Source organism: Eretmochelys imbricata, chromosome 4 (assembly GCF_965152235.1).
Source record: "Eretmochelys imbricata isolate rEreImb1 chromosome 4, rEreImb1.hap1, whole genome shotgun sequence".
NCBI lineage: Eukaryota > Metazoa > Chordata > Testudines > Cheloniidae > Eretmochelys > Eretmochelys imbricata.
The window spans coordinates 111,351,327-111,363,594 of record NC_135575.1 but is presented as its reverse complement, the minus strand read 5'-3'; the positions used below and the strand labels follow the sequence as shown (position 1 = coordinate 111,363,594).

The window sequence follows — 12,268 nt, the reverse complement described above, 5'->3', positions numbered from 1 at the left end:
TTTTTTAAATTCATTTTAATACAACATTCTTCATTTAAGCTAACAGGCATCGGCACTAGTGTTCTGGCAGACAAAATATCTGGGGAGAAATCCCAGCCCCATTGAAATCAATGGGAGTTCTGCCACTGACTTCAGTGGAACCAAGCTTTCACCTTGCTTCCAGATCTTTTAGCCAAGTATTCAAGTACTTGTTCTCTTTCATTACAGTTAGACAGTTACAGATGTTTTGTCCTTTGAAGTAAACCTTCACTTTTCCAGATATTCTTTTGTTCTCTGCTCTCTCCGGCCCAAAGACAACACTATGAGTCTCTATTTGGACATTCTTGTCTACAGCGAAGTTATATGCATCAGCTGCCAGTACATTTTCATCTACATTCCTTTTTTTTGGTATTGATAAGCTACCACTTACTGCCCGGTTAATAGAACGGCTTCTCTGGTACATTTCTAAAATTTAATCTAGGGAAATTTTACAAAAGTGTCCACGGTCCTGTGGTATTACAAACATAGGGAGTCCTAATGTAGATAGTGTTTAAAATATTGGCAGCTGATGACCTGTTAATCGAACAGTGAGCAGAGTTATAGGATATGATGCTTACAACACTGTTAGCAGTCATTGGCCTGTCTACATCAGAGCTCCTAATATTGCTCTTGCCATTGGAGCTGAACCAGAGTTAGCATGGCTGGAATTTTTTTTTCTTTTGAAAGATTTCTCTAGCTTACACAAGGCTCTAGACAACTCCATATAATATTTTTGATAAACTACACTTCCCACAATTCTTGGTTTCTGGGCATGCTTACTCATATCTCATCAACTAGCAAGCTATAAAGAATGTTAAACTCATGTGCTTGCTGTGAGCGATACCACAAGTTTAATCTTCCACCTGCTCACTCACTAATATTTTCATTATCTGTATTTTTAAAGTTTGGAGGAGGAACTGGATATTTTAAAGTTGACTTGAAACTAAAATAACTTTGATGCTAGGATAAGGAGGTGAGACCGGCTACTTTCCTAATCAGTCAGCACAGCTTAGAGATCCATACACTTCCAACATTTCTTCATCATAAAATGTTCAGCCAACCCGGAACATCCACCAACTACACTTTCTGTGTTGAATTCATCAACATCAGCATCATCCATAAAAGAAAAAGGAAACACTGTCCTGAAACAGGAGCTGAAGTGCTTCCTCTTAACTTGTAGGTGACACAGCAACACCTAGATCAGTGGTGGGCAACCTGGGGCCCGTCAGGGTAATCCACGAGACAGTTCGTTTACATTGACCATCCACAGGAACAGCTGGCCGCAGTTCGCCGTTCCCAGTCAATGGGAGCTGCGGGAAGTGGTGGTCAGCACGTCCATGTGGCCCGTGCCGCTTCCCACAGCTCCTGTTGGCTGGGAATGGCAAACCGTGGCCACCGGGAGCTGCAGGCAGCTGTGCCTGAGTACGGTCAATCTAAACAAACTGTCTCGTGGCCTGCCAGTGGATTACCCTGGTGGGCTGCAGGTTGCCCACCACTGATCTAGAAGGAAGAAAGGCAATGGGAATCGGAGAAGAGGGGACCCAAAGGAGAGCGGGAGGAGGAAGAAAAAGAGGACAACCACTTTGGGTGCTACATCCTGATTTTCTTTCCATGAAGTTGACATATATGGAATTTGTAAGGCAATGAACCCTCACAAAGTACATGCTGCTACTAAACCTATCGAGGAGAGGAAAATTTCAAGCTGAAGAGAAGCGTACACTCCCCTTCAAAAAGAACTTGATTTCTCCTCCCCTTTTATGTTCTGAAGTGCCCAAAAAAGTACATGCACACATTATTCTTAGCCTGCCCTTAGCCACACTTGCCTTTTTGCCCCTTCAGATGAGGACTGCCAGCAAGTGGAACGGTAAGGCAATCTCAATATCACATCACTGTAATCTAAGGTTACGTCTACAGTACGAAATTATTTCACAATTATTCTATTCGAATTTTCGGAAGTGATTTTATACATTCTGTCTTCTGTGTCCCCACTAAAACATGCGAATTCGGTGGAATGCGTCCACAGTACCGAGGCTAGCATCAAATTTCAGAGCGGTGCACCGTGGGTAGCTATCCCACAGTTCCCACAGTCCCCGCCGCCCATTGGAATTCTGGGTTAAGTTCCCAGTGTATGACGGGGCAAAATCATTCTTGCGGGTGTTTCTAGGTGTCTCTCGTCAGTCGCTCCTCCCTTCGTGAAAGCTACGGTAGACAATCATTTCGCACCTTCTTGGTGTGCAGGTGCCATACTGATTTCAGCAGACTGTGCACTGCTGCTCTCCTGCTACTATGAATCCACCTCGCATTTCCTCTCGTTTTCCTATGTAATCTCTAGTATCTACTCCTTCTCTTCCTCATCGAACGCTTCCGCTGTCAACTCTGCTCAGCCATCGTGAACCGAGCAGCACAGCTTCCGCCGCCAACTCTGTCTCCTGCTCTTGCCGCGCTACCGAGCTTCTCCGTGTTGTCCATCCTAGGCTCCTGCCTCCGTGAAAGCTACAGAAGACAACCATTTCCCGCCTTTTTTCGGCTATCGTAAACCGAACAGTACCTCTTCCGCTGCCACTCTACTCTCCTACGTTTCACGCCCCTTTTCCAGGATTACCCGTGCAGGCGCCATAGCCATGGAGCCCTCTCAGATCTCCGCTGCAGTTTTGACCGTTGTAAATACCTTGCGCATTATCCAGCCGTATGTGCAGTACCTGCAAAACCGGATGAGGAAGCGATGACAGCGCGATTACTATACGGATGAGGACATGGACACAGACGTTCCTAGAAGTACGGCATGTGGAGATTGCGAGATCATGGTGGTGTTGGGCCATGATCATGCTGTGGATCATTCATGCTGTGGAATGCCGATTCTGGGCCCGGGAAACAAGCACAGACTTGGGACCGCATAGTGTTGCGGGTATGGGACGATTCCCAGTGGCTGCAAAACTTTCGTATGCGTAGAGCCACTTTCATGGAACTTTGTGACTTGCGTTCCCCTGCCCTGAAGTGCAAAGACACCAAAATGAGAGCAGCCCTCACAGTTGAGAAGTGAGTGGCCATAGCCCTGTGGAAGCTTGCAACGCCCGACAGCTACCAGTCAGTCAGGAATCAGTTTGGAGTGGGCAAATCTACTATGGGGGCAGCTGTACTACACGCAGCCAACACAATCATTGACCAGCTGCTATCAAGGGTAGTGACTTTGGGAAATGTGCAGACCATTGTGGATGGCTTTAATGCGCTGGGGTGTCCTAACTGCGGCAGGGCGATAGACGAACGCACATCCCTACCTTGGTCCTGGAACACAGGGGCGGCCAGTACATAAACCGCAAGGGGTACTTTTCCATGGTGCTGCAAGCACTGGTGTATCACAAGGGACATTTCACCAACATCAACGTGGGATGGCCGGGAAAGGTGCATGATGCTCGCATCTTCAGGAACTCTGGTCTGTTTGAACAGCTGCAGGAAGGGACTTACTTCCCAGATCAGAAAATTACTGTTGGGGATGTTGAAATGCCTATAGTTATACTCAGGGACCCAGCCTACCCCTTAATGCCATGGCTCATGAAGCCATACACAGGCACCCTGGACAGTAGTCAGGAGTTGTTCAACTATAGGCTGAGCAAGTGCAAAATGGTGGTAGAATGTGCATTTTGGACATTTAAAAGCACACTGGCGCAGTTTACTGACTGTTAGACCTCAGCGAAACTAATATTTGCATTGTTATTACTGCTTGCTGTGTGCTCCGCAATATCTGGGAGAGTAAGGGGGAGACGTTTATGGCGGGGTGGGAGGTTGAGGCAACTCGCCTGGTGGCCAGTTTCGCACAGCCAGACAACAGGGAGATTAGGAGAGCACAGCAGGGTGCGCTGCACATCAGAGAAGCTTTGAAAGCCAGTTTCATGACTGGCCAGGGTATGGTGTGACAGTTGTGTTTGTTTCTCTTAAAGTTACCCACCCCCGATACATATGAAAGGAAATAAAGTAAAAATTGTTTAAAATACATTCTTTGTTTGTTGCACGAAACATTGAGAAAAATCAGAAGCTAGACGGGGGGCGGGGGGTATTGGGTTAGAGGAGGAGGTTATTGGGTATTGGGGTGGAGGAGGAGGGAAGGACAAGTCCAGAAACCAAACCAAAATTTCGGATATGCCAGCTTTCTGCTGCTTGTGCAATCCTCTGGGGTTGACTGTGTGGGTCCCCGTAGCCTCCCCACCCCTCCATGTTCTTGGGCATCTGGGTGAGGAGGCTATGGAACTTGGGGAGGTGGGAGGGCAGTTATACAAGGGCTTCAGCGGCAGTCTGTGGTCTTGCTGCCTTTCCCGCATTATGTCCACCATAGAGCAGAGCATGTGAGTTTGCTCCCCATGAGCTTGACCATAAATCCTGCCTGCTCTTATTGTGCACACATCCCTCCTCTCTTCGTATTCATGTAACGCTTTATGCGACTCTGCAATTGTTGGCCTCCACGCATTCAGCTGGGCCCTGTCAGTGCGGGAGGACTGCATGAGCTTGACAAACATGTCATCCTGAGTTCGTTTTTTCCGCCTTCTAATCTGGACCAACCTCTGGGATGGAGTAGATAGGGGCCGCGTTGAAACATTTGCACCTGGGGGAGAAGAAAAAGTGAGGGTAGTATATTAAAAGATACCTGTTAGAGAACAAAGAGGACACTGTTTCTCAGTGAAACAGGCAATTCATAGTACACAGCCCATGTTCTTTCTATACAAGGTCACATTTTGCCTCTTTTACTGGAGTGCCTGCCACTTTGGTGTGAGTAAGCAATCACATGCGGCTGGGCAACAGAATTCAGCTTGCAGACAGCCATGGTAAGCCCTAGGGGCATGCGGGGTTCTGCTTCTTCCGCATTCATTTCAATGCTTTCCAACTGCTGGGCCTCCTTTCCCATAGCAAGCAATGCCTGGTGGGTTTGCCATATAAAAGGAGGCCCTGTGGGCTCTCTGGGATGATCACTTCACACAACACCCTCCCCCTACCCTGCGTGGCTCCAATGAGGCTCTGAGCAGGGATGAGCCCTTTAAACCAAACGTGAACACCCCAGCGCGGCTGGATTCCCGCCCCCCTGCACCGCGTGGCTCCCATCAAGCTCTCACTCACCAGAAGTGCCTTCTCCAGGGTCATGGTCCGGGAGCATGCCTTGCGAGAGGGGGGAAGCTATTGGCTCCAGCGTTAAGAATAGTTCCTGGCTAGGGGGGAAAACGGATTCCCCACTTGCCACCTGTGCACTGTCCTCCTCCTCATCTTCGTCCTCCAAAAACTCATCCTCCTAGCCTCGTGCTACTCCCCCTTGCAGGTGTCCACGGACAGTGGTGGGGTAAGTCGTGGCGTCACCCCCCACAATTGCATGCAGCTCACGGCAGAAGCAGCATGTATGAGGCTGTGACCCAGAGTGCCCATTCACCTCCCCGGATTTTTGGTACGCTTGCCTGAGCTTCTTAATTTTTGTACGACACTGCTCCGTGTCCCTGGAGTAGCCTCTTTTCGTCATAGCCCTGGAGACTTTAGTGTACGTATTTGCGTGGTTTTTTTGGAACGTAGTTCTGCCATAACAGATTCGTCTCCCCAACATGCGATGAGATCCAGTACCTCCCATTCGGACCATGCTGAAGCTTGTCTGCGAATCTGGGACTGCGTGGTCGCCTGTGATGGTGGACTGTGCTGATGGTGACCAAACAGGAAATGAAATTCAAAAGTTCCCAGGGCTTTTACTGCCTACCTAGCTAGTGCATTGGGGTTGACAGTGTTGTCCAGAGCGGTCACAAGGGAGCATTCTGGGATAGCTCCCGGAGGCCAATAACGTTGAATTCCGTCCACAGTACTTGTAACCCGGAACTGCGATCTCGATCTTAGCGCTACTGCACTTGCCGAGGTGGAGTACAGAAATCGGATTAAAGAGCTCTTTAAATCCAAAAAACTGGTTTGGTTGTGTGGACAGAATCAGTTTGTATTTCGAAGTAACTCGGCTACTTCCGTGTACTGTAGACCAGGCCTAAATAATTTCCCAGAGAGTTTGTCCCAGCACCACTCAGAATGAAATTATAGCTAGTAGTCAGTCTCTATAAAGTGCATGCTGTGGTACTGTAGAGATCATTTTTTGTACTTTCTTATTGTTCCCCCTCCCCCAACTAAATCTCAGAAAATGGCTTTTGCAAAACTCCCTCTGTAGTAACTGTTACTGTAGTTTAACCTTCATAGAGAAAAAGACTATTAAGTACATTGATCGCTCAGTTATCAAATAATTCTTATGCTGAAGCAGACATGGCTACATACTTCCGACTACAGAAGATCCTATTTAAAGGAGATATATTGTTTTGTACATTTATTTGATACTTAAAATATGCAAACAAAAGATTTAGTGGTGAATAATAATTATTTTCTTAAATAAGTACTTACAATCTTTCAAGAAAACTTAATCCAGAAAAGGAACCATTCTTCAACTCTGATATTTTATTGTTGCTCAGAATCCTGCATACAGAATCAAAAACAAAAGATGTCAGAAGAACAAACCTAACAACATTTGCTGAATTTTATTCTTTGTTCTAAGTACTATGAAAATAATTATTTCTTTTAAAAAGATTGTCTTTTCATCAAGATACAGTAAGAAAAACTTATTGTAGAATACCTTTACAGCAAGTATGAAATATATTATAACAGTACCCATAAGCCCCAAGAAACAGGGGGCTCCCCCAGTGCTAGGTACTCTGATGTGAAGCACTTACAAGTTGAGAAGAGTGAAATATGAAGTATTGGGGAAGAGCACACTATCAAAGATCGTAAACATGGACATGTTAAGCCCTTCTGATAGTAGGCTGTATGATTAAGAATTTATAAAGTATGTCTTCCTGTGAACGGCTGTGAAATGGGGGGGAGCATTTGCTCAACAAATATATGATTAATAGTAAGACACTTCAGTGTCTGTGGTCTCTGATGAGACTAAAGTGTTTCTTGTGGATGGATAAGGTTGTTACAGAGCTTAGTTTGTCTGGGTATCACTATAGGACAGAGATACGGTCTTTTGAGTATTGCTAAGACAGAAAATTCCAATCTTAACGCACACCCGCAAACTGGTGTCAGAACTATATAGTAAACTTTACTGGGTTATTTCCATTTTTAAAAGAGAAATGTAATGTATGTTCCTTGGGCTAGTACCTCGCAACCTTAATTGTTAGCTAACTACATTTTTCATGTGGCTATATAAATGCAGTCAGGGCTTAGATATCACGTTAATAAGTGTTTATACATATACACACAACCCATACACAACTGACAAAAATAAAGGGGGGGGACGACTGGTCCCACCATTGCCGACTATTACTCGTACACCAAAACAGAGATTTGCTAGATGGTTACATTTCTACTCCATCCCCCCTCCCATGTTATAGGACAATAAGATGTTAGACAATGAACTCTTGTGCTTACTTTTCAGAAGGAAATTTAGAATAATATTTTTACATTTGTTCAATATCTGAAATTGGACAAGTGTTTTATTACCCTATGGGGAAAACACATTTTACATATTCTACGTAAAGCATTCCCTTCAATTCAAGAATCTCTTTCCTCAAAAGGAATAATAAACAAGCTCTCTGTCTGAATTATTTTCCGCAGGAGTTTTAGTGTTTAAAGCCAGGGATAGGCAACCTATGGCACGTGTGCCGAAGGCGGCACGTTAGCTGATTTTCAGTGGCAATTGATAGCCTGCTGGGTGGCTGCTGCACAGGGAACTTACGGGAGCGGGGAGCTGATAGGGGGGCTGCCGGTCCACCCTGATTCCAAGCCCCCATCAGCTAGCTGCAACAGGCTGCTCTTCCTGCCAGCAGTGGACAAAGCAGGCGGCTGCCAAACGGCATTATAAGGGAGCATTGCGCAATTTTAAACGAGCATGTTCCTAATTGATCAGCAATGTAACCACGAAACAATATTAACCGGGACGACTTTAAGTGAGGAGTTACCGTACTGCAGCGGGGGAGGAATAGCTCAGTGGTTTGAGCATTGGCCTGCTAAACGCAGGGTTGTAAATTCAATCCTTGAGGGGGCCATTTAGGGATCTGGGGCAAAAATTGGGGATTGTGGTCCTGCTTTGAGCAGGGGGTTGGACTAGATGACCTCCTGAGGTCCCTTCCAACCCTGATATTCTATTCTATGATTACACCCAGTAGGGAAAGCCATTGAAACTAACATTGGGAAGGACGGTTAAGAAAGTGCCTTTTAAAGTACATTACTGCATGCACCTGCAAAGATTTTACTTTATGAAGGTATTTTAGACTGAGAATAAAAAGGGCACTTTTCTATATCTGTATTAACAATTTTATTTTATATTAAATATATACAGATCTGATATGCTATATAATGTTTTCAATATAGATTTAGAAATATCTTAACAAGTAATAATTTACAGCATGCCTATATGGGTAGAAACACATCTTGCTTGTCAGTGTGAAAGGCCAATCGTAGTATTAGCTATCGAACTACAAGTGTTAGGAAGTCATTTTAACTTAATATGTAGTTCTGCAACAAAATTCTTGTTTTTCCAAATAAATGGTTTTCAAAACAGTTCTTGCAGTTCTTGAGTATTTGTAATTTATGAGAATCATGATTATGCCTGATATGTATATTTTCTTTTCCTAGTTTAATTTTAAACATGTTTATCTTTAACCTACAATATTTACTTTCAAAAGTTAAGTTATTTCCACAAATTTTGACATAAAGCAAGCTTAAATAATGTTAGTAAATATTTCTGCCAGGCCAAACTGGAAGTCTCACCAATACAGAGATTGAAAAATCCACTCAACCACAGCAAGCGGATGCGTGCCATCTCATCCTTCAAAAGAATCTAAGCTTTAGTTAAATAATTTCTACCTCTTGTGGTTGCAAAGCTAACTTTCCAAAGGTGAACAGAATGTAAAGCAATGCAGGTCTATCTTCCAAAGTCTGCAGAGCTTCAACAGTACTTCTCAGAACTATCCAACTGAAGCAGAGTGAAAACTGACCAGTCTTGTCCAGTTTCACTGCTGCTCTTTAGAACACTGGGCTTGTAGCAAAACTGGAAAAAAAAAATCAGATCAGTTTCACTTTGATGTTGGTTGGAACAGATCTGACTGACACTGGAGGCAAGATCTGGACCTATTCACTGGGAAGGGGATCCAAAAATGCAGGCTAGGGGCGGAGTAAAGTAGCATAAAACTTCTACTGCAGCAGCTAGAAAGCTGAAATAGAGAGTGACCGAAGTGCTCCCAATCACACTGCAACAACCAAGATGACTGAAAGGTAGAATAGCAGAAAACCCCATGCCTTGCAGTTTGGCAGGGTGAAGCAGAGTGAAGAAATGTTATCAGTCCAATAGAGAGAGAGGATTTGAGGTGCAGAAGCAAAGAGAGATGCACCAAACACCAACTGGCTTTTGCATATCAAACAGCAAATGTGTATATGACTCTAGGGACATGGAAGGGTAAGAAAACTACCACTTGAGCATGTTTTTTATCCAGATCTTTGAGATTAAATTTTGGTGCTGCCAGAAGCAAGGTTCAAGCCCACTTCGGGATTTTAACTGTACAATGGCACAGAAAGATCCAAGCCTACCTAAACTACAAAAAATAAACAAGAGAATTTGTTTTACGGGAGAACAAAATCTTCTGGCCTCATTTTTCTGTGACTGAGCAAGTTGGAAATACTAGTATGGATATTTGACCAACATGCTATTATGAACACAGGACACTCAAGCAAAGTGAGCAAGTTATTGCAGAGCAGATTAACGTCTTGACGTTTAGTTTTCAAAGTTCCTAGCTGGGAAACCAGCTGAAATGAAGCTGAGAGGAAAACTTTACATTGGAATTGGCTACCACCTATGACTCTTAGGTGAGAAAAAAGCAAGGAATGTTCTGATGCTCCGCATCAACGTTGCCAAATTTTGGGGAAAAAATTAACATGCATGAGTGTGGTTTTATCAAAGTGGAGCATAGAATGCAACTCATGTTTTGAGCTCCCATGTATAAATAGTCTTATCTGAAAACACAATATAAAAATAATTCCCCTTAAGAAATAATTGCCACTTACCTATATGTCAGACTAAAATAATCACACATGCAGAGGTTGTTTTTCCTAAAACCTGTATGCTAAAGCAAGGCTCTGAAACTGGTATTTTCAGAAAGTCAGTAGACATATGAAGAACAAAGCCAAAGGTAGGTGCTCTATTCTTATTGAAAGACGATATATAATACACTGACTTTCACGGACTGTAGGGCACCTACTTAAAAAACTTCCCCCTTGACCTCATATTCATCTTATATGTTTGAAATAGATAGTAAGCTCCTTAAGGCAGAGACCTTGTCTTTGTTTTCTGTAAGAACTGTCACAGATACTTATGGCATGCTATAACAACGTTATAAAAAAAAAATCAGTCCATCTAACAAATACTTACAACAACTTCAGAAAACTATTGAATTTGGACCTTAAATTTAATAAGTCCTCAAAATGCCATGTATGAAGCAGTATTACGTTTACAAGAGGTTCCAATGTACATACTGAGAGCCTTTCATTGCATTTACAAAAGTGGTGGCCCAGGGTTTCATCTTGCCTATCCAAAAATATTCAGAGCAAGTACCCTCTGGTACTCTAATTCTGTCTTGACTAGAATGTGCACAAATCAGGACGATGAAGGGTTTGGGAGTGGAAAATTCATCAACTTTAATCAGAGGAGTTAATAGCCAACACAGCTGGAAGACAGACAAGCACCAACAAAAAAAAGCCAACCAAACACAGGTTTTTAATCAAAAGTAAACAAATGGAAAAATATTCAAGTCAAGACTAGCAAAAACAAAGAAACATTATGATTTGGCTCAGTGGTGAAAAAACCATTTGTACATCCTTTGTAACTTTCAGATTATCATCTCAAACCTTAGTGAATGAATTTGTGTCTCTTCCAGAGAGACGAGCCACTCAACATAGCGCAGAAGACACCATGAAACTACTTACTAGAGTTTGAATTAAACTAAATAAAAATTACAAATCCTTTTGTTTGCTGACATTACCTATGAAACAAGAGCCCAAATGTAGAAGCACCTGAATACCTGTTACAGGATAAGTGTCTCTCTGGAGTGTGACGAATGAATTACAATCAATCTGATTTAGTATTTTCTTTGCACGGTCTGTTAGTTGCTCAGCCATAAAGGTTTTAGTACAATCAAAAAGCTAAGGCATTTCATCAGAACTAAAAATGTAATCTTAAAAAATGCAGTTTACAACTTGGTATTAATATATTCAGTCCATACATTATTTGAAGCATTTAGAGATGTGGCATAAGATGACAGAATACCATAAAGACTTCAGCTCAAAGTAAACGGAAGTTATATTTGCTTTTAGAATTCAGAACTATAAATGCACAATGAAATGTATCATTTGGACAACTATTTTTGATCAATAATTCTGCTAAATTATTAACTTAAAATATTAATGTTTTTAGAATAAAAGTAATGTTTAAAATATGCTAACTCACAAAATTATTTTTAGAAATATTATTGGTAAAGTGGGCATCAGCTCTCTTTATGTACCAAATCTCATTTTTCCTTCTTTTAAGCACAGTTCTATTCTAAAAAGTGACTATAAAAATCAACATTTTGTACTGTATGTGGATGTCAAGGATTTCCATAACACATTTACTCAGTTTACAAAAAAAACAAAAAACAAAAAACAAGCACCAGGCTTGCAAACTCAGCCAGGCTTTATTCTTTCTTTTTAATGTGCCTTGTCACTAATAATAAAGTATCTGCCCACATTTATAACTGGATAACTCCACTGGGCCTGCAATTACAACTTGGATAACAATAAATTTTCAACAGAATTAGCAAGAACAGAATCCAACTCATTCTCCCATCCTTGTGCTGACTTGGTAGTACTAGCAAGAGTAGAAGAGGCTGTTTCCACAATGCAAGATAAAAGTGGTACAACAATCATTTTTTTCATGACAAAGCAATAAAAATTAAACTATTTTTCGCTTTAGGAAACTACAATAAAATGTCTGGCACCAGAAAAAAAAAGTTATTCATACTGTACAACTAATCTTAGCCATACAAGTATGTTTTAAATAATTAATATAATTAATAATATAATTAAATAATTAAGTAACAAAAATAGGAATTTAAAGTTAAATTTCAACTCTGCTAATATAACTCTTATAGTACAAGTGAGATACACAAGTATCTTAAAAGCCTACATAAAAATAAACACCTCAATACTGCTGCAAAAAGTTTCT

General features: G+C 42.2%; 1 protein-coding gene across 1 annotated transcript in view; it reads right to left on the bottom strand.

The window, feature by feature from the left end:
* Positions 1 to 12,268, bottom strand: part of ADGRA3 (adhesion G protein-coupled receptor A3) — a 134,207-nt gene that overhangs the window by 109,867 nt on the left and 12,072 nt on the right. Inside the window, exon 2 of the mRNA XM_077815799.1 lies at positions 6,418 to 6,489. Within this exon, the coding sequence (XP_077671925.1) occupies positions 6,418 to 6,489 (72 nt within the window). The remainder of the gene's footprint in view (positions 1 to 6,417; positions 6,490 to 12,268) is intronic.